General features: G+C 36.3%; 1 protein-coding gene across 2 annotated transcripts in view; it reads left to right on the plus strand.

Annotated features, from left to right (window-relative positions):
• The window catches only part of LOC123870238 (potassium channel subfamily K member 1-like), a 55,060-nt gene that overhangs the window by 25,514 nt on the left and 5,033 nt on the right, over positions 1 to 24,513 (plus strand). Inside the window, exons 2-3 of one of the 2 annotated variants that reach the window (XM_045913459.1) lie at positions 711 to 815; positions 1,915 to 2,019. In XM_045913459.1, coding sequence (XP_045769415.1) covers positions 716 to 815; positions 1,915 to 2,019 — 205 coding nt within the window. In that variant the 5' untranslated portion in view covers positions 711 to 715. Of the gene's footprint in view, positions 1 to 710; positions 816 to 1,914; positions 2,020 to 5,156; positions 6,161 to 24,513 lie in introns of those variants that run through there. The other variant, XM_045913458.1, reaches the window with a different exon arrangement.

The following is a 24,513-nucleotide window of genomic DNA, read 5'->3' on the forward strand; positions in this document are numbered from 1 at the left end:
GCTCTGTCGACAGTCGACACCTCCCTTTGATGGAAATTCAATTATCTAAAAAGCTAAAAGCTCCTCTGAATGAATCTAGACAGAGACTTGAATTTGAGGACTTATTTGCTTTCCGGCTTCAAATAAAAACCGGCCAAGTGCGAGTCAGGCTCGCGTTCCGAGGGTTCCGTACTCGGGTAATTTTTCCGACATTTTGCACGATAAATCAAAAACTACTATGCATAAAAATATTCTGTTTAAGGTTTTTAGTTTTAGGTTCATTATTTTAATAATTTAGATTTTAGATGTTCTGATATTTAATATACGTAAAAAAAAGTAAGTTATCTGTTTAAGAATGCACAAGTAAAGCCCTTCCATATGATACCTACCCCACTTGGTACAGTTACCTTACTTTGAAAATTGAAACACATTTTAGTTTTTTTAATGATGTAACCACAAATTCACGGTTTTCGGATTTATTCCTTTAATTGTGCTATATTACCTACCTACCTGCCAAATTTCATGATTCTAGGTCAACGGGAAGTACCCTAGAGGTTTTCTTGACAGACACGACAGACAGACAGACGGACAGACGAACAGACGGACAGATGGATCCTATGAGATTAAGTGATTAAGAGAAGAAATCCTATTAGGGTTCCGTTTTTCCTTTGAGGTACGGAACCCTAAAAAGGAGGAAGTTCTCTATTCGACTGTAAGTTTTTTGTTTGCAGTGACCATGCGTCTCGTGGTGCCAGGGTGTGTGGGCGACGTGCGAAGCATGCCCTTTGTTCGGCTCCTCCTGATAATTATGGCTATGGCTCTTTACTTGTCTATGGGTAAGTAAGAACTTTTGTTTTACTTATGAGAACATAGCGAAAAGAAACAAAAGTAAGAACGGTTTTTGATGTGTGTGGAAAATTGCAAATTTCTTTAAAAAAATCATAGTCCTCTTTCATCGAATCCAGAATATAACATAACAATTAGTTAGGTAATTAAATAAAACAAACTATAAAAGGAATTTTATTTCATATTTGAAAATGACACCATAATATATAGCCGCCATATTGTTTTTTTTCTAAAATGTTATATCTAGTGTTATATAGGATGAGGTAAGGATTCTAACGATATCCCATACGTCCAAATCTGTTCAGGTATTTGGAAGTTATGGTGAAATATAGAAACTCGAGATGGCAATAGGGGCGTCCCCCCGCCTCATACCCCGATTGCTATTCGACCTGTCGCGTACTAATACATGAACCCAGAAAACATTACACTATGATTATTGATAACACTCTTTTTTGGGTTCCGTGCCTCAAAAGGAAAAATGGAACCCTTATGCCCTCACTTTGTTTTTGAATAAAAAACTCACTCTTTTTAACCGACTTCCAAAAAAGGAGGAGGTTCTCAATTCGTCAGGATCTTTTTTTTTTTTTTTTTTTTTATGTATGTTCCCCGATTACTCAAAGACCCCTGGACCGATTTGGAAAATTTTTTTTTTGTTTGAAAGGGTATACTGTGCAGGTGGTCCCATATAAATTTGGTGAAGATCTGATGAATATCTTCGGAGATGGAGAACAGAACTCCTCAATGGATAGGAGCAAATTGCTCGCGATCAGTGTAATAGCTTAGTAAACAGTAGGGTTTTAACTGGGCATAGCATATTATAGTACAGTAGGGCCACTAAAAATTGTGAAATAAAAAATTTTCAAAAGAAAAATAAAACCGACTTCAAAAACGACAAACACTAAAAAGTAGGTAAAAAATAACTTTTGTTTAGCTACACGTGTAATGCACCTAGGTATGAAGTCGGGCGAGCTTCACTCTTGGATTTCTAATTTTGTTTTAATATGCTATAATATATATGCTATATATATAATATGATTTTATTCAATAATAATAATCTTATAAGGAATATGATTTTGTCTGTCTGTACAGGAGCGTCAGTTTTTCAAGCGCTCGAGGGGCCAGTGGAGCGCGCGACGGAGCAGCATCTAGCCAAGCTGAAGATGGACTTCCTCAACGACCATCCTTGCTTAGCAGGTACCTAAGTACTTACCACCAAGTACCACTAAGTACCAGGTAGTAAGTACTAAATAGGTAGTAAGTAAGTAGGTCATTATAGAGAGAGTCTAAGAGGGCTAGACCTTCGTTACCTTGTAAAAGCTGAACAATCAATATCCGTGAAATATCACTTGTGAAATCTGTAAAAGTAGCAATAGTCCCCACTTTGATTGTTGTAAAGTGTAAACAGTAAACTCTGAAAATTGTAAACAAATATATTTTTTTTAACCGTATAATAATGACTAGTTGTATATAAACAGTGCATTATCACATCCTCGTTGCATTATCAATAATGAGCGTGCATCGTTATATTTCTTGGTAATTAAGTAATTATATTATAATTAATTGTTTTGTATACAAATAATAATTATAACCTTATCTAACACGCGACAAACATTGGTACTAAAATAATACGGTAGGCCCTTCTTAATATTTTTTATATTATAGGTAACTGCTAGTTAAATGCATTTAACTTTCTTTCAAACTAAATACAGTTAGGTAAGTATCTACTGAGTGGGAAAATGGCCGTTCAAGTCCAATACCAACAAACGAATCCGATCGCTATACGTAGAGGTGTGTGGCAAGGAGATTTAATATTCCCCAAACTTTTCACCTGTGCCCTAGAAGACGTGTTTAAAATATTGGACTGGAATGGTCGAGGCATAAACGTGAATGGCCAAAATATCTCACACTTGCGATTTGCGGATGACATAGTCGTACTGGCCGAATCGCTGCAACGCCTGGAGGAAATGCTGATCTAGCTTAGCTGTTGTTCCAGACGAGTAGGTCTTGAGATGAACATAGACAAAACGAAAATCATGTTTAACGAACAGGTTATCTCAAGACCCGGTAACCGTCGGAAATGTCAGCATCGAAGTTGTTCAGGAATATAACTACCTCGGCCAGATTATAAACGTCGTGAGAAAATAGGTACTTGAGAATTTTTTATAATGTTCTCAAAGGTTTGTGAAGTCTACCAATCCGCACTTGGCCATCTTGGTAGATTATGGCCAAAGCCGAACCCTTCTCATTCTGAAAAGAGGATCCGCGCTCAGTAATAAACCGGTGTGTTGATGAAGTAGTAATTTATACCTACGTCCTCACTGCATTATCACTTACCTACCATTACTTGAGACCGTGGTCAAGCACTAGTCTCTGTCAAGCACAAATCTGTTATCAACAAAAAGTTTACACAACCGCGGTCGTATCACATAATATAAACATTATTTACCGCTAGATATTGGTCGTGTTCGTTCACGTGATAAAAATCACCGCTAGCCTTCGTGATTGAAGTTAGGTATAGGGTAGCCATTTTAATTCGATCGACAAGGACAAAGGAACAAAATAATGAATGCGTAATACAGTGTAAGAAAGTGATAAACGACTGATACCTACTAAACTCTTTAGAGGAAAACAAAAAGACAAGCAAAAGAATATTTTTTTATTGTACAGTGATGCGAAAAAAAGAAAAAACAAAAGGCTAATTTGTAAATACATCTACACCTACCTATAATATTATTATATACAGGAAAAATTTGTTTGTTTGTAATTGATAAACTGCGAAACTACTGAACCAATTTAATAATTCTTCCACCATTAGAAAACTGCTTTGTCCAGAAGTAACATAGGGTTCCGCTTACCCTTTTAAGGTACGGAACCTACTAATTGTACTACTTACTATTTTTGTTATGTAATGTGTTATTTTTGTGTTTCTTTTAAGGATGGTGTACAATAAAGCATATTTAAATTTCAATTCCATGTTAACATTGGACACTCCCGCAATGTCCTAGAATGTGCTTAGTAAATGGTAACCCCACATCCACTTAATCGTTAGTAAGTAATTTATTAGTAAGTAGATACCTATTTACTTTCTTGATCAAATACCTACTGGTCGGCTGACAATTACTGTAGGTATATCAATCAGCTCTTTGTTATAAATAGCTTTAATGTAGGATTAGCTTATTGGTAGGTACTTTTTAGATTTTTGCCTCACTTATTAGTGCTCATTAGTACAAGTGTAAATTAAAAATTTATAACACCCCCGACAAGTGAAGGTTACAGTAATAACTAGAAAAGAGCTGATAACTTTCAAACGGCTGAACCGATTTTCTTGAATTATGGCTAAGAACACTCTCGATCAAGCCACCTTTCAAACAAAAAAAAACTAAATTAAAATCGGTTCATTAGTTTAGGAGCTACGATGCCACAGACAGATACACAGATACACAGAATATACACAGATACAACATACACACGTTAAACTTATTACACCCCTCTTTTTTGGTCGGGGGTTAAAAATAGGACAGAAGTTACAATAATTAAGATATAGCTACAATTGATTAACAATTTATTGTGTACTTAGATGATGCCTGCGACTTCGTCCGCGTGGATTTAGGTTTTAAAAGAAATCCTTCGGTTGAGTCTTTGATTCTTAGGCATAAAAGAAGCCCATAAAAATCGTTTAAATGTGGCCTTCAAGAATCCTGGGGCACTCTTTGTTTTTCCGGTATAAAAAACTAATGCCTATCCCTGAGATGTAAGCTGACTCTGCACCAAACATCAAAATCGGTTCGGTTGAACAGATGAAACGCGAAGGCCAACAAACACACATTCGCATTTATAATATTAGTATGGATTAGTATGGATATGGATTTAAATAAGTACATACTAACCGATCACCAAAAATGTAAATAAATATCTTTAATTAAATAAATTGAATTGAATTAAATTAAATCACACTACACACGCTTAGCTAGTTAATTTTGTAGCTACTTCCACGATAATGATATTTATAATATTATACCTAATCGTAGGTACTTACCCTTATCTCTATAATAATCATAGGTCGTCATTAATGGCCCCATAAAGTAAACTCGTATAGCTATCGACTGCTGCCTATAACGCTGGTTATACACGATCAAGTTTACCGTCAAGTTTGCAGCGAACTTGAAGTGGCTTACAATCAACTGATACATACAACGTCAAGTGTGCATGACATCATGCACACTGATAGCCATACACCGTCAAGTTTACTGCACGTCGCTTCAAGTCCGCTGCAAACTTGACGGTAAAATTGATTGTGTATAGCCAGCGTTACGCGGTGCGCAGGCGCATCTCGCCGTCATTTAATTGGACACCGTCAAGTTACGCCCAGTTGTTCGTTAGACGCCGCGCGGAACAGTCACGGAACTCGACGAGGCTATATAACTGCCGTTCTTTCACGTTGTACCAGTCAATCTAAAATGCATCAAGATGATAGCTAAACTTATTTTCATCACCAAAATCGAAGTTGTCGCGTTGTTCTTCGAACCTAACCATCCTAAACGCTTCTTCAAGTACAGTTGACCATAATTGCCATCCGTTCCGTGGTTTCTTCGGTGCGGACTTTAATCAGCCTGTAAAGAGTTTTAAAAGTTAGTATATTACACTGTGACACAAAAGTTAAGTTCTTTAATCACCAATGTGCAATTATAAAATTCATTTACATGGAAAATCTAAGTGTTTTGCTCAGTTTGACGTAAATCGATTTTAAAAGCGAATTTCTCGAAAAACTATTGGTTAAAAACTTCAGCGAAATTGCGAAATTAACATTTTATAGTGATTAGTTAAAGTTAAAAAAATTACAGTCCAAAGTGGTTAGTTCGAATTAAAAAGTTTAAAAACTGTCCCACACATCCCCATTATAAATTTCGTTGACAAAAAGGCTACCTAGCTTTAACAAAATTTGAAAGCATCATCAAGTATCCACTCGGAGTTTCAAAGATGGATGGGCCAAAGTACACTCGAATCCACTCGTATGGAAGCATGAGCTCCACCCGAAGCGATGATGATATGACTGTCCACAGCCAACTGTTCCCTTATCCGAAGAAGATGATAGTGCCAAGGGAGATTCTTTACGAGGAAGAGAATCCACCGTTCCAGCCCCTACTTGCTACTAGCAGGATTTTCGGAAAAGCTCGCTTCACTTGTCTTCTCTGCATGTACATCATGTTCTACATAGCCTACTTGGTTACTGGGGCTCTGGTGTTCTCTGCTCTGGAGACCCCTATGGAGAACCAGGTCGTGTTGGATGTGATTCGCACCAAACAGGAATTCATGCTGAAATATCCAGCAGTTGTGGGTATGTAAATATTATTAGGATTTAAAATTGTAAGACTAACATCTTTTTCAGCCAAGCATTCCTGAGTTTCATTTTATTTAAAGCGACCCGCCTCAGCTTCTAAGGGGTGTGGAAAGAACGGGTTCTACTAAAATATTTGGCAAGTATGCCTTTTTGAATGGTTTCTTTAATTTAACCATTTCGAACTGCATCTGTTTTAGCTTTTGCAGTTTTGATATTTATTTCAATCCTAATCCTAATTAAAGCAAGATATTAGATAGTAAGTATAATTCCTAAGATTTAGCCCTAATTCGCACGAGCGTTAAAAAAGCGTTGCGTTAAAACCCGGCGTTGCAAACAATACAAAGTGCGCGATAAAAAAGAGTTGACGTGTGAACAGATACCTACTTGGGAATGCATTTGTTCTATTTGATCACTTTTTTAACGGTCGCTAAAAAAGCTCTCGTGCGAATTAGCCCTTAATATTAAGATTAGTTAAAACCACAAAAATGTTATGCGAATTCTATTATCACATTAGGTATCCTCATTAAAATGCAACATTAAAACCAGCATATTATTTGTGTATCCTTTAGTGGAAACTAAGCGTGGGATCTTTACATAATAACATTCACACACATACACATACACACATACACATACACACATATATATATATACACACACACACACACACACACACACACGCACGCACACACGCACACGCACACAAACAAACTAAGCCTTCGCCCTCTAAGCTTTTGCCTTTATAATACTAGCACAGTTATATTAGTGTGATGTGTGATAATATGATAACCTACGTTACCTAAGAACAAATAGCCTCAAGAGCTCAACGGCAAAGAAGTAGACTGAAATCCGCAAGTCTGGCGGACGTGGACGAAGTCGCGGATATCATTAGTTTCTCATATAATTCTCTCAAAAACAGTAGGTATATGACAGAAATAGACATAATATTACTAAGTCTAGACTAAGATTAGATATTATGTTAATTTTAATAATAATAAATAGAATGGCATTCGAAAGGCATTCTTTTCTATAAGGAAACAAGTTTCAAAAGTTCAATCTTAGTTCATTATTAGATAAAGACTAAAATAGATTTAGATTTTAGAACAGCGTTTCGAAATTCAAAGCTAAATTCATTTCGTAACCCAACTACTATTATTGCCGTTCTCAGAATTTCAAACTTAAATATGTACCTATGTAGATAAAAATACACAAACTGGTTTGGGGCCACTTATACTTTTAAGTTCCAAGTGTGGAATTAATTAACGCACCTATGATTCCGTACATAATACCTAAAAACCGGCCAAGTGCGCGCCAGACTCGCGCACCGAGGGTTCCGTACTTGGGTATTTTTTTCGACATTTGGCGCGATAAATCAAAAACTATTATGCATAAAAACAAATAAAAATCTGTTTTAGAATGTAGGTACAGGTAAATCCCTTTCATATGATACCCCACTTGGTATGGTTATCCTACTTCTGATCATAAGGATACCGTTTTTACTTTTGAAGTACAGAACCTTAAAACCCCTGAAAAAGTTGCAATACCGTTTTTAAAAAAATATTTTTTCAAACAACTATCATTGCTATCACGCCAATATACAGAAAAAATAAGTAATATAATAATTGTATTGAAATAATAAAACGTTATTTATTATTTTAATAGAATTGCCGAAAATGTCGATTTCAGGGTTTTTGTTCCAACGTTGCGAACCCTGAAATTACTCGTTTAGGGTTTTCTTTTTATTATTACATATTCATTTCGAACATGTCAGTGACAGCTTATTATAGGCTCAAGAAGGCCTCCATCAAATTAAGGTCCTTCATACCTGTTGGATTCGTTTTTTTTGTACACCTTTTCACTATAGACCATTCCCCTCTACGTAATGAAAATAAATTGTATTGTCTTCTAGGAATTCAGTGAAAATTAATTCAACTTTGTCTGGGGACCTAAAAAAACATCTTTTGTTTTACTAACCCCCGATCCAAAAAGAGGGGTGTTATAAGTTTGACGTGTGTATCTGTGTGTTTGTGTATCTGTCTATGTCATCGTAGCTGCTATACGAATGAACCTATTTTAATTTTGTTTTTTTTTTTTTGTTTGAAAGGTGGCTTGATCGAGAGTGTTCTTAGCTATATTAATCTAAGAAAATCGGTTCAGCCGTTTGAAAGTTATACCTAAGCTCTTTTCTAGTTTTCTTATTAGACCGGTTATTACTATCCGACCAATAAAAATGTGTGGGGGGTTTTACAAAATTTTAATTTAATTTTACCTTGTTTAGTTACCTACTTACCTTACGTCTCGTCATCTCTACAGAGTCACCATAAAGTCATGATGGTTTACGTACTAAGTATCACTTTTTATTTTTAATCCGTAATAAAACGAAAACCCCTTTCATTTTTGGGAGACTTTCAAACTTTTGCCCAGATAGGTATTTACCGAGTTGGTAGTGACTAGACTAGTGATGCAATAGGAACCGAAAAGAAGAAAGCCGTGTAAATACTGTACGTAATGAAAATGATACTATGACGCGCCAATACATAGGTCAAATGCAGTTCAAATGTTATCAATATGGGTAGATGCATTTCTTATGTAAACATGACGTCACTAAATACCAAACGTCTAAATAAATAATATCTAGTGCAACAAGTGTAAATTAAAAATTTATAACACCCCCGACAAGTGAAGGTTACAGTAACTGGAAAAGAGCTGATAACTTTCAAACGGCTGAACCGATTTTCTTGGATTATAGCTAAGAACACTCTCGATCAAGCCACCTTTCAAATAAAAAAACTAAATTAAAATCGGTTCATTCCTTTAGGCGCTACGATGCCACAGACAGATACACAGATACACAGACACACAGATACACAGATACACACGTCAAACTTATAACACCCCTCTTTTTAGGTCGGGGGTTAAAAAATATAGCCACTTAATATAAAGATTTGACAAGTGTAAATTAAAAATTTATTACACCCCCGACAAATGAAGGTTACAGTAACTAGAAAAGAGCTGATAACTTTCAAACGGCTGAACCGATTTTCTTGGATTATAGATAAGAACACTCTCGATGAAGCCACCTTTCAAACAACAAAAAAACTAAATTAAAATCGGTTCATTAGTTTAGGAGCTACGATGCCACAGACAGATACACAGATACACACGTCAAACTTATAACACTCCTCTTTTTGGGTTGGGGGTCAAAAAATGACATTTCCAAAAATTCTACCGTTAACTTTTGTCTATTTGCTACCTACATATTATTTACATAGCATTCAAACGTTCACGTTATTCATATGATTTCAACGTAATAATCCAACCTTATGGTGTTTTCTTGGCAAGGTTATATGAACGAGGTTAATTATTATTATTATTTGTAGGACCAGTTTACTAGTAAGTATCAAGATTGTTTTGAACCTTAGGTATGTGTGTATATTAGTTTCTTTATAAATATGTGCACTTAATAATATATTATGTTGTAATATGTTGTGGGCTCTTCTCAGACCATTTACCTACCTATAATTTTATTATTATCATTACATTATTATCTTGCAAATTCAACAATTTCACAATAAAAAGGGCACAATGATGCACAGTTTGAATTTTCCATCCCATTCCATTCAATCAGCCAGTAAGCGTTTCCTGCTGGACATAGGCCTTTCACAATTCAAACACAATTTGAATAAATTATTGACATTGATTTTTGATCTTATGTGTACGTAGGTACTTATTTACTTAAAAAATAAATAGGTACAAGTACCTACCTATATGTACGCATAACTTTATAATAAGTTTAACGATTGATAATGCGTTTGCAACGGAAGATTACCAGCCGATAAACGCGATAAATCCGTAAGTAGGCACCTACAAACATTACCTACCAATATTATAGATGCGAATGTGAAAGTGTGTTTGTTTGTTAGGTTGTCCTTCAATCACATCGCAACAGAGCAACGGATTGATGTAATTGTTTGCTTGGTTATAGTTAAAGACCTGGAGAGTGACATAGGCTACTTTTTACCTCGGGGAAAAAAGGTTCCTGAGCAATGGCATGCCATTTCTCAGGATTTAAACCGACTTCCAAAAAGGAGGTGATTCTCAATTCAGCCTGTATCTTTTTTTTAAAGTATGTACACCGATTTTTTAAGGTTTCTGGACCGATTTGCAATTTTTTCAATAAACAGTAGAAGTTTTCGTTGTGGTCCCATAAAAAATTCACCAATTCCTTAATCCTGCACAACTCGTCAACCAAGTTTTTTAGGCAAGATTATTACCGACAAAAAAAATAAAGATTTCCCACGGGACTTTTAAAAAGAATAAAACCACGCAGCCGAAGCCGCGAGCATCAGCTAGTAAAAAATATTGATTATCTGACACAAATATTATACTGATCAGTCGTGTGTTGCGGCATATTATGATGTCATCAGATTAGGTACCTACCTATATCGGGCAAATCTTGAACTTTGTTATGTGGATGTGGTTGTAAAGACACGCCAAAGACATCTCATTGCGATTCGCAGATATTTCGATGTCAGCTCGAAGTAACAAAAAAAATATAATATATTATGCCAATAATGCTAAAGAATACCTCACTGCGATACACAGCGGCAAGTGCATATATTGTGTTTACATTCTTATTTTTAATTTGTAGACTTGTAGACTAGCGCTTGACTGCAATCAGACCTGCTGACAAGTGATGATGCAGCCTAAGAAAGAGCGCGCTTGCCTAAAAGATCTTGACTTGAAGGTACTTATAAGAAATAAATAATAAACTGATGAAGTCCCTATACAAGAGATCTATGTCCATTGTCCAGCAGTGGACATCTATTGGTTCACGACGACGATCTGGAGGATTGATTTGTTCTTTAAGGAACCTAAGATTTAAGATTTGTTAAGACCTATCATCTAATCGACACCTAAGATGATAAATTATTTCAATACAAATACGATTTTGGAATTCAGTGACACACTCCGCAACGCCTTTTTGTTTGACCATGGCTTTATTATAATATGCTCCTATGCAAGTGATATCAACTGAAGAGCATAGATAAGGACCTATAGCCTGGTAACTGATAAGGACCGGATCGAAATTAGTTACAGGTTAAATTTTTTAAATTAACAGTTGAATTATTTATTTATTTAACACTTGAGAGGGCTCTCTCCGTCACTCGTTTCCACTCGTTTCATACAATCGTAGTTCCAATTTCATTTGAATATTAAGCAACCTAAGTCCATGAAATTTTGCAGACATATTCTAGAAACTAATATCTATGTCTGTGGTTTTCCAGATTTCTGTTAAAATATTCCGTTTCAAAGTTACGCGGTCTTAAAATTTTCATACAAATCTTGGAGCCCCTGTAATTTTAAAACTGCATATTTTTAGAAAAATTTAAAACACCACAGACACAGATATTAGTTTCTAGAATATGTCTGCAAAATTTCATGGACTTTGCTTGCTTAGTATTCAAATGAAATTGGAACTACGATTGTATGAAACGAGTGGAAACGAGTGACGGAGAGAGCCCTGTTAAATATAGCACCTAGCATAAAATACATAGGTTTAGCTAAAATATGGTGCAATCATAAATTATTTGAATTTGATTGATGAATGAATTTCAATGATTAAATTCGGATTGTAAAGAACTGTCAAACTTGCAAGTGCGCAATAATTCCTCTTTTATTTTCTTTTGCTTTGTAACTATTAATTAATTATGCTTATTAACTCTGTGTCAAAGGTTATGTACCCAGAGATAACCCCTGCTTGCAATAACTCTATTATGAGAATAATTGATGTAAATAGATTTTGTTTACACTATCTAGTATTTTCTGACGAAATTACTGTTTGCGCTAATATTCTTTGTTTTCACTTTCCACCCGATTAGAGACGGCCACGCCCATCCGTTCCACCAATTTTGATTTTTGGTACAGAGATAGGAGTACTAGCTTGCATCTCGGGGATGGACATAGGCTTTTTGTGTTTATTGCTTCTAATTTTTGTCCCGGGAAATCAAAGAATTCCCACAGAATTCCAAAAAAATACAAAAAAATCCAGTAGATGAAGACAATGAAGTTGCAAACATCGACTATTTTGTACAGAGAAGCTTCCATCCTGGAAATGGACATGAGTTTTGATCCTAGAAAATCAAAAAATTCTCACGGGATTTTTGAGAAACATCATAATCTAGTAGTTAGGTAAGTAGTCATACCCAAATGATTAGATAACTAACGACAATGTTAATCAACATAACATTATCAAATTACAGCTTAAACCGCTAGATGTGGAAACTTGAGATACTTATATAGAAACTTGACTTCATCCGCGTGGATTTAATTCTTTAAAAATCCTTTCAAACAAATTTTTTTTTTTTTTTTTTACTTTAAGAATACTCTCGATCAAGTCACCTTTTAAACAAACAAAAAAAAATTTTTTTTTTGTTTAAAAGGTGACTTGATCGAGAGTATTCTTAGGTATAATCCAAGAAAATCTGTTCAGCCGTTTGAAAGTTATCAGCTCTTTTCTAGTTAACCTTCACTTGTCAGGGGTGTTCTAAATTTAGGAAAACAATAAGCACTCTACTATGGAATAGGTTGCATAACGGTTGTACAAGGAACTGCAAAGCAATATAACGGCCACACCCCCGCTGATAGGCCGACCCCAACGAGTGCTGACCTCTCATCTCATCGCTATCGGCCGCTGACACGCGGGCGAGATAAGCGGGAGCGATTTATTGTTGCTGGAGGTGGACCATTTCACAGACAGCATGTGAAAAATCATGTGCACAGCCTTTTCATTTGATTTTTCATATAAAACATGCTATTCAGAGTCATCATGATCAAGTCATCACCGACTCACTACGGAGTACGGGTCTTCTCTCAGAATGAGTCTAGTATACTGGCCAAGTGTGGGTTGGCTTGTTTCACATACCTGTAAGAACATTATGGAGTTAACCTACCTACTCTCAGTCATGCTTCCTCACGATGTTTGCCTTCACCGTTAAAGCGAGTGATATTAATAGCTTAAAATGCATATAACTCCGAAATGTAAAAAGTGCGTGCCCTAGATCGAACCCCCGACTTTTCGAATAGGAGGCGGACGTCCTAACCACTAGCCTGTCACCGCAATCTTACTCAAGGTATTCTGTAAATATTCACGAATAAAAAATCTCACAAAGTTTGAAAATGATAACAGATTGTTTAAAATCCGCGCGCGCACGATCGTTAACCCGAACTAAAAAGCGGGCGTGCAAGAATACTCGCGTAAAATCGTTTGCTACGTCTATGAAAATCGAATTTTAGCACTTACAATAAAAAGAGCAAAAATTCGTTTTCCGTGAAAAACAACTTGCGAAATATCAAACGATTGTAGGTGAGAAGATTGAAAAATCGCTTTGCATGAAAAATAGCCTGTGAAATTGCTGTGAAGAAAAATAATAATTTCACCAAATGGAAATTGCTAGTACCACAGTTTTACGATCTATAAGTTCTTTACGCTCGTGGATGTAGGCACAAAGTATATTGATAAAGCAGTTTAATATCTGTATTTGTGGGTCTCTTACGCATACAATCTGTCCTACTCTGTACTATCTGGATGCACTGTGATCTTTCTAGATCTTTTGTATACCTACTCGTAACACAGTAAATAAGTTAGGTACATGGATGGCCTAGTTCGTACCTATAACTCGTGTTCTGTAAACAAATTATTATTATTTATAAATACTTAATAATAAAGCTAAGTAAACAGCTTCTAGTACTTTTCGTTGAATTGTTAGAAATTATAAGATTTCTTGAAGGTAGTTTAATAAAATTTATACTTTACTCATTAGATCGTGGATCGTGAACGGGATATTTAGGTAGCAATAATTGCTCTATGATAATAATTTCTTTTGCCATTCGTTAACTCTCGATAACTTCTATGCATTGTAACCTGTGTGCCTCGCGTATGTTTTGGAAGGCAATTCCAATCATTCGTTAAATATTAATTCAATAATACCTGTTTTTCTGAGTGAATGACGCTTATATTATTAACTACGGAACCTCAGAAAATGTACCGCTCCGCTTAACACAGGTTAGTTTAGTACCAACACCCGATGTGACCTCCGCCAGCAGTCGGAGCTTAAAGTTCGACGACCCGGCGACCTAGCTGCAACCGGGATATCGATGCCATTTGTATTGCATTCCAGGAACGCATTTACCTACGTTAGGAGTAACTTAGTAACAACTTAGAAGAATGAAATGGCTGTGTAATGTTTTCTTCTATACTAATAAATAAAATTGGAGTGTCTGTCTGTAATTTCGAAATAACTACCTCATATTAAGCTCATATGGTTATTTGAACGATACCAACACCGAATCACACGTTTTTAAAATTTTTGTCTGTCTGTCTATTTGAAAAGGCTAATCTTGGGAACGGCTGAACCGATTTTGACGGGATTTTCACAGACAAGAAGAGAATTTATCAGGGAGTAACATAGGCTACTTTTTTAACCGACTTTCAAAAAGGGAGTTGTGTTTTTCTACCTATGTACACCGAAATCTCCGAGATTTCTGAACCGATTTGCGTCATTTCTTTTTTAATCGATAGAGGAACTTTGCGACATTGTTTCATAAAAAATTTGGAGTCCAACTCCTCAATCCTGATGCTGCAGGGGATCTGACCAATCCACGCGGGCGAAGCTGCGGGCATCAGCTAGTTTTAAATAAAAATAGCGAACAAACGATCAGGCGAATCACCTGATGTGAAGTGATTGCTGCCGTCCATGAACATTTAGAACCAGAAGGAACCACCAATGCTTTGCTGGGCTTTCAGGAATTTGTTGATCACACCTTGAATAATATAGGTTATTAAAATTCCAGGGGGAACTCTTTGATTTTCCGAGATACAAAATAGCCTATATCAATCTTCAGGTTTTTATCTAAGTCCGTGCAAAAATCACGTCGATCCGTTGCGGCTTGATTGAAGGACAAATCAAGAATAAAACACACTTTCGTATCACATCACACTAATTTTATAAAGGCGAAAGTTTGTATGTGTGTGTGTGTATGTTTGTTACTTCTTCACGCAAAAACTACTGGACGGATTGGGTTGAAATTTAGAATGGAGATAGATTAGACTCTGGATTAGCACATAGGCTACTTTTTATCCCGGAAAATCAAAGAGATCCCACGGGATTTTTTCCACGCGAACGAAGTCGCGGGCATCAGCTAGTTTATAATAATAATAAGTATTTGTTAGTGAGTGATTCTTACGTAGACTACTTACCTTCAGAAACCTTTCAACACTAAAGACGAGCTGTCCAGAGCAAGAAGTAGGTATAATTGAATAGGTAAAAGGCAAAGGGACCAAACATCACAGGCGCCACGTATTTAATGGGCCGGTATCAGCCTGGCTAGAGACAGACAGGGTTGCTAACTTTTTGTAATTTCTTTTTATCTATTTTCTTTAATAAATTTTAAATTTGAGACCCCCCCCCACAGAAAGTTCTTTCATTGGATAAATTATGTATTATTATTATTTTTCTAATTTGCTCTCCTAAAAGTGACCCGCATATTCAAAATTCATTGACTTACATTTGATACACATGCGTGTTTGGGGCATAGAAATTCATATGTGGTAGGTACTACCCAATTTAATCGGCCCAATAGATTCGGAGCAAATGGTTATGACAGACAAACAGTGATCCTATAAGGGTTCCGTTTTATCATTTGGACGTACGGAACCCAAAAGATAAATCATAGAATACAAAGGCCAAGTTTAAAAGCACTTTGAATAAATTCAATTCCTAAGTAATTAGGTATGAATAAAATATTCATAATTAGTAAGAAAATAACTTTTTACAAATTAAATCGCTAAGAGCAAAGTTTTTGAAGAATTCATTTTGTTGAGGAGAAAAGTTTAATTTTTATTTCCAAGACAAAAGAAATAATCTTATAATTGTATACTAATCTATTAACAAAGTAATAAATGAAAATCAGGTATCTATTGTAATACTTAAATGAAATTCTTACAAATCCCGTGGCAAATCTGAGCCGAAATGAAATACATTGGTTTTTTTGTGAGTAAGAAATAATAAATACTTAGAAAGGAATAAAATAATAACATTATTGTGTCCCACCTGACACCCGCTAAATTGATATTACAAAACTTTTTCAATGTACCTACTTACCTATCTTCTACAGAAAGCATTATTAGAAAGTTTTAAGTTTATACCAACCTAAATAAATACGGCGCGGGCTGTGCCGTGGTGACATAGTGATTAAACCAGTTATTGATTACATATACATAGACTAGACATAATTATATTATATATAATATTATTTTATATATTATAAATATAGATATTATGTAGGTACATCTTACAATCTAAGAAGAACGGCTAAGATTCTGGGCAGGCATCTTACTGTTTTGTAAAATTGTTCAAGATAATAACTTACGTGACAAAAAGCCGGTCAAGTGCGCGTTGGACTGGCATACAAACAGTTCCTTGCCATCGTACAAGATATGACTCTATTATTTTGCATGGCGGCCATTTTGAAATTTTTATTATAAACTAGCCGATGCCACCGACTTCGCCCGCGTGGATTTAGGTTTTTCGAAATCCCGTGGGAACTCTTTGATTTTCCGGGATAAAAAGTAGCATATGTGCTAATCCAGGATATCATCTATCTCCATTTCAAATTTCAGCCAAATCCGTCCAGTAGTTTTTTCGTGAAGGAGTAACAAACATACACACACACACACACACATACAAACTTTCGCCTTTATAATATTAGTGTGAAGTGTGATTTTTATAGCTGCTGTGTTAGTATAGTTTTATGGCTCATGAGATACAGTCCGCGCACGGACAGACAGACAGAGTTAATTTGCGTTTGAATTGAAACATCGTCCATCTCACTTTTGACTATGTCCCGTCCGTAGTTGATTGGAACAGCTTGCGCTTACGCTCAACTTGGAGCAACCATGGAGAGCACTTTTAACTAGGATTGATCATCATCAAGTATTTTATAACTATACGTAGTAGGTAGACATTTGTATCAATTTACAAATACAATAACGTATAAATTGACTATCAAATTAAATATTTTTTGATTTCATTCGAATAATGAGTTTGAACTTATCAGCCTAATTGATTTGATTAGCCTAATAAAATGTTTTCTATATAAATATTTGATAAAAAACTACGCGCGACATTGTTTGCGTGGATTTAAGTTTTTAAAAATCCCTTTTGATTTTTTGATTTTTCGGGATATCCTATGTCACGGATGTTTACGTCATAATAGTTATCTGCATGCCTTTCAGCCGATCCGTTCAGTAGTTAGAGCTATGCGTTGAAGGGTCAGTCAGTCAGTCACGTTTTCCTTTTAACATAATTTAAGATATATTATGCTCTCCATATTTACTTAAATATAACAAGTTTAAAGTAGCCTTTGTCACTCTCCAGGCCTTTGACTATATCCATGTAAACACGTTGATCCGTTGTTCCGTCCGTTGCGGCATAATTTGATTAAAGGATAAACCAACAAACAAACACACTTTCACATTTATTATTTAAATATAATATTAATAGTGATGTAAATTGATTGCCAACCCTACGTTCTGTTCGCGTCAGGGTCCAGGTGCCGTCACTCCCACCCACTTAGACCTTCGTTAATCTTTTCTGTATGGAAAGGTTTTTGAGCAGTTTCTACTTTCAACAAACAAGTTTCGCTTACAAAGTAAGTTGCCTTAAGATAACATAAAATGCTTAAAGTTTAATAAACTAAGTAGGTAAGTAAAAAGTAAAAAATGTATTAATTGTTTTTTTAACCCCCGACCCAAAAAGAGGGGTGTTATAAGTTTGACGTGTGTATCTGTGTATCTGTGTGTCTGTGTATCTGTCTGTGTCATCGTAGCGCCTAAACGAATGAACCGATTTTAATTTACTTTTTTTTTTGTTTGAAAGGTGGCTTGATTGAGAGTGTTCTTAGCTATAATCCAAAAAAATTGGTTCAGCCGTTTAAAAGTTATCAGCTCTTTTCTAGTTTTCTTGTAGAAAAGAAGGTTAGATAACCCTTAGGTTCATAATATTCAAGTGTCAATTGACAAATGTCAAGCTGTCAAGATGGACGTTGCCTAGATATACATAATTATTTATTTGAAAATGATGTTTTGGAAAACTCAGATACTTTGGATCGTAGGCGCGGAATAGTCCAAGAAAATCGGTTCAGCCCTTTGAAAGTTATCAGCTCTTTTCTAGTTACTGTAACCTTCACTGGTCGGGGGTGTTGAAAATTTTTAATTTGCCTACACTTGTTGTTTATTAATCTGTACCAACTTACTACTTAGGTAGTTATATTCTAAAACATTCATTTATTTATGTTTATTTTTTGATCTCGTGACGGCTAACGTGGCTTTATTTCAATTTCTTTGACACACACACACACACGCGCGCGCACGCATGCACGCACGCACGCACGCACACGCACGCACGCGCACACAAACTTTATTAAACTTCAGGGTCCCAGTGCATACCAAAACCGCCCAACGCGCCTAAAGAAATAAGTGGTTCTTCAAAATATAGCCTCAGGGCGCTCCCAAGTCGCCGCAGGTTTATGTAATGGCCTGTCATTACAAGCGGCGTGAAATTCTCGTGTTCACAAAAGAGGGTTTTGTTTTACCTCCGCTCATTACTGGAAATGGGAATGTAGTGCGTCATAGCTCGTTTGGAACAGAACAAAATATAGCCTACCTTTACTACTTACCTACACACCAGTCTACGATATTCGCTAGCAAACTTTTCATTTTAAGCTGTGTAAAATATACTAGAAATGAAATGAAATATGTAGTTTGTTTGAATATGGGGTGACAAGGTGTTTACAATACAGAGTTGGACCGACACCTCCTGCAGTTAGGAAACCCTGACATACAATTTTTTTGAAATAAGGTGGTTTAAATCTAATTAATAATTTAAATCATAATTTAAGTATTAAGTAATAGTAATAAGTAATTACACATGGCTTCACATAAGAAATTAATCAGAGACATCAACCAAAGTATTTTTACAATATTTATTTATTTTAAAGCATCAGCAAAATGATAAATCCATCCGCCGGCTCACTTCTGAAAACGGGTTTTCTTTCAGAATGAGAAAAGTTTGACCATAGTCTACCACGCTGGCCCAGTGCGGATTGGCTGACTTCATACACCTTTGAGAACAAGGAAGCATGCATGAGAGTTTGCCATAATGTTCTCAAAGCTTTGTAAAATCTGCCAAACTGGTGGACTATGGCCTAAACCACATTCTAAGAGGAGACCCGTGAAACTAGTGATCCAGTGATGGGTTGTGATGATGATGATGATATGATGGTCGCAGGATAAACTTTAATGTTCAAACAAAAAGTTCCTAGTTAACGTCTTATATTTCCCTACGTTAAGAAATTCAAAGTATTCCGAGTTTACTGTTAGTTTTAATGAGTTGGTTTATTCGCGAACTTTTCCCGGTTCTGAACAAATAACACTGCAAGGTAAAGTCAAATCTACTTAGGCAGTACACACAAGTCAAGCCGACCGTAAGTACATACTTGTTACAATTCTACGAAAAGTTTCCGAATTACGAGTGAAATTCGCGGTTTTATAAAACTTCTACTCGCGAGTCCTTATGTATAAAATTTACTAAATAAAAACATATTTTTATTTCGAGGGTATGTTTTTCATTTATTTCGAGCACTTTGTTAGTGAATGGTTAGGTTTTGAGGGATGCGTTCCCAAAAGGGGCCAACGGACCCTATCACATCACACTATTAATATTATAAAGGCGAAAGTTTGTATGTCTGTGTGTGTGTGTGTGTGTGTGTGTGTGTGTGTTTGTTACTCCTTCACGCAAAAACTACTGGACGGATTTGGCTGAAATTTGGAATGGAGATAGATAATATCCAGGATTAGCACATAGGCTACTTTTTATCCCGGAAAAACAAAGAGTTCCCACGGGATTTTGAAAAACCTAAATTCACGCGGACGAAGTCGCGGGCGTCAGCTAGTTACTAATAAGCCTCCGCTGTCTGTCCGTCCATCTGTCTGTCAGCGGGTTCTTCCTACTTATCTCTTGAACCGGGATAGCTAGAGACTAGAGAGTTAAAATTTTCACCACCTACGTAGTTTCAGTGAATGAGTAGGTATTTCTTTAAGGAAATATCTAAGCTTAGATAATGTACCTACTTACTTTATTGAGTAGGTAGGTACTACAGACGATTTAGATTGTGTATCTATGTTGAACGTATTTTGTAAAGGAGTGGATGCGGAAATTATGCTTAGCATCGACAAATAGATAATCATCTAGGTATCTCTAGGTAGATCTTCATATCATTTTGTTATATGAACCAAACAAAAATAATATTACAAAATTCCAGATACCCCATAGGCAAAACTCATACAATTATATATATTTCTAAAAGTGAAGACGAAATTACACGCTTGTGTGTGTGTGCGCATAGCGTCACAAAACATAGATTGGCGTAGAGTTTACGCTACTTTTGTCACCTTCGAACAATATTACCTTCGAACGTGTTTCAAAAAATTGCGGCATGTTGGAACCAAATAAAAAACAACACCATATTTTCCGGTAGATAGGCTTCATAAACACAAAAGGACTTCTAAATCCACAATGAATTTGAACTACGATCGATTTAAGGTTAATTGACCCCTATCGAGGTGAATGACCGAACAGCAGGCACTCTCATAAATCATAATGCACTTTCTCCCAATCCGATAAGATCTCGGAATTTTACTATTTGAATAAAGTCCGATTTATTCCTTCAAGCGTCGCGCGTCGCGTCGTTGAAAATCATCTGATCGAAATGAAAAATTTTCTTGAATTTCCCTTTTACATTTTGTTGATTTTTCCAGTTTTCAACTATTTTCGTTGACTTGATTTCGTTCACGTTGTATGTTAAATAGGATTTACTGTACCAAAATCATCTGTTACAAGTTAGTCTTCGAGTGCAATTTCCCCTAGTGGTAAGTGATGATGCAGTCTTAGATGGAAGCGGGCTGACCGGGAAGGGGCATGGCAGTTTTTTTATTAAACCCACACCCCTTTGATTTCTACACCACATCGTACCGTACACAGCTTTGTCGGTAGGCTGCTCACTAGCCACGGCCGAAGCCACCAGACCAGACCAGAGTTTTGGAAATTATAAACAACCCCCAACATCCAAACCCCTGCCGGGATTCGAACCCGGGACTTCCCACTAATGAGAGCACAGAACGATCACTAGCATCACGCCATAACATAACGTATCAAAGGATGTAATCGAAGTTTCTAATCGATAGTCGATTAGCTCGCATGCAGCGGACAACAGCTCGCGGCTTTGCGGTTGCAACTCTCATCTCGCCTGTCATCTGCCGTCGACCGTTATATCCCCCTTGGCAGTCTGGCGGGGGGATATAACGGTTGTAGATGACAACCGTTATATCCCCCCGGCAGACTGCCGAACTGACAGAGAAAATGTGGAGTAATTGTTATAAGGCGATAGATTGAAATACACGTAACTTCAAAGTTTCGAAGGGTTCCCCACCATCGTACAAGATATTTTAACACAGAATTCGAGTACCAATTCCGCGAAACTATTGCATCAAAAACCTTTCGCACTTATGACCTTTTTCTATAAACACGCTGGCACACACCTAACATAATACGTATAATCGTGCCATGCGAATATGATCATTAAGGTGCTAAACGACATACGGTCTTTGACTGTACCTACCTATTTTAATTTTTTTAAATTTTACAGTATTTGTTGTTAAAGCAGCAATAGAAATACGCATTCTATGACGATTCTCTATCTATTAGTATATATATAAATCTTTGTAAAAAAATCCTTGCGACTTGGTACTATCCAACCTCCTTCCTAGAACTTCTCCTTTCAGCAAAGGTTGCCTGGTAGAGATTGCTCCAAGCAATAAGGCCGCCTTTGCACACAATTGTTTTTTTCTTTTCTTCTTACTGTGTTGTTATCCTTATATGTGTTTTTGTGTGCAATAAAGAGTTTCTATCTATCTATCTATCTATCTATTACGATTCATGAGATACGGCCCGCTGACAGGTAGAAGGACAAACGGACGGACGTACAGCGCAGGCTTAGTAATAACACAATAGGGTCCCTTTGGCATCCTTCGGGTACAGAACACTAAAACACTAATCTCTAATCTACTGTAACCGCTCTAATCTGGTAGCGCAAGCGGTGTGCGCTGTGCACTCCATATAGGTAGGTACTGTGGCTTAGTTATTATCCTACTGGCACAGCTTAATACTTATAGCTTGTGTGTTTGTGGTGTACAGGCTGCAGGCAATTACCTCAATAAATAATAATCTGTTTCAGCTTAGATTTTATTTCGAGAATTGTAGGTCGATTCCGAAAAAGCGCAATTATTCTGATTGGCTGAATTTATGGTATTCTTGTTGCAACAATACTTTGTAGCCAATAGAAATCAAGTGTCAGCTAATCAGAGGTGATTGCGATCATAACATTGTGGCTGTCATTCTACCGCAATCGAGCGGCTGGTTTCATTTTTGCTTCCGTTATGACTTAGGTTGCATCCTTTTTGGCAAAGAATATTGTGGATATGGGGCTAAAAAAATATGTAATGCAGTCAAACGCGGGCTAAATAAAATTAAAAGAATTTTAAACTAATAAAACACACCAAGACTTGTTATCTGATAGATCATAAAAGTTGTTGATTCATGGGTTAACAACCAAAGTCCCGCGATAAACTAATCGACCCTTCGATCAGATTTCTCGTCTTCGTGAATTAATTAACTTTAAAATGATTGTTGTCTACAAAGCTAATCTTGACTCTTATTTAGAAAGCCTTAGAGCTCTTTCGACATTGTGAAGTCCTTGGTGAGATCTTGAGGGGATCAAATTTAAGGTCAAGTTTCATCATCAACTTCATCGTCCTAAAAGAGATCCATGTCCAGCACTTCCACACGCCACGGTCTATCAGCCTGAATCATGTTACTCCCTGCGGTTCGCTAATAGGGTTATGCCTATGGCAAAAATAAATTATTTCTTGGTAATTATTCGTCCAAAACTCCAAATTTCGTAAAATCCAGGTCCGCTGTTAGTTTTAAGTTTGCTAAAAATTAAAAATTAAGTTTAACTAAAAAAGTACGTCAAATTACGTCTTTGTATGACATCACATCTGTGTAAATCATACAAGCTCCATTACTAAGCGAACGTTTTGACGTTTGATAATAAAAAGTCGCTGATTAACCCCCGACCCGAAATTGGGGTGTTATGTTATAAGTTTGACGTGTGTATCTGTCTGTGGCATCGTAGCTCCGAAACTAATGAACTTGTACTGCCATGCAACGGTTATTTATAATGTCACGTACTTGTGAATAATAATATTTTTGATCCCCATCTTCTAAAAGTATCAGACTTACACAGGAAAATACTCTGAAAAATGTTATTAAAATGAAATGATTTCCGAATCTGAACGGTTTTTACAAATGACCCAGCATTTGCCAACAAACTTCGCCAACCTTCTTTTTAATTTACACTTGTTTGACTAGTAGTCGTCATCCCTATTATATTGATGTCGTCTGTCCACCTCATCGATTTTGGAGCACCGTCCCTCTATGGTCCACTTAGTAGGCGGGTATTCGAACGCTGCCCTTTCCGAACTATTTGTCCAGATCATTGCCATTTCCGCTTCGTAAACTGCTAAGACATGTCTCCTACGGTTCTCCTCATTACCTACTCATTTTTGATCAAGTAGGCAGAAATTCCCAGACATAGTCTCTTCAACTCTTAACCATTTAAAATATAGGTAAAATTAGCTTTTCTTATAATACTTTGTTGTTGTATAATTAAATGTTGTTTCCAGTTTCTAAACTTCTTAATTTAACAGAAATCCTTTTTGAAATTTTATCTCATAAAACACCAATTCACAAATTTAAGTATCGCCAAAATGTTCTATTTTTGTCTGATAGATCGAAAAAGCTCTGCTCAAATCTTGTTAAAAGTTTTAACGATTAATTATTCCAAATAACGCCGTTCGCATAAACGGATTACGGCCGTTTGATCAGATTTCTCTCCTCGAATTAATTAACACTTGGACAAGACTTGTTGCAAGGATACTGTCGATACGTACCTACCTACTTGTTCTTTTGACATTGCGATGTAGTTGTATGACGACTGTCGTAGTAATTAGGGTCAAGCCCGCACTGCAAAATAAATCCGCGAGATTTTACAAGCAGAATTCTGTGATTTATGGAAATTGTATGAAACCGCACTCGACATAATAATGGCATTGTACCAACATCATAATCATCACGATCACCCCATAGCTGGCTCACTACTGAGCATCAGTC

The sequence above is a fragment of the Maniola jurtina genome, chromosome 12 (genome assembly GCF_905333055.1).
Source record: "Maniola jurtina chromosome 12, ilManJurt1.1, whole genome shotgun sequence".
NCBI classification, from domain to species: Eukaryota; Metazoa; Arthropoda; class Insecta; order Lepidoptera; family Nymphalidae; genus Maniola; species Maniola jurtina.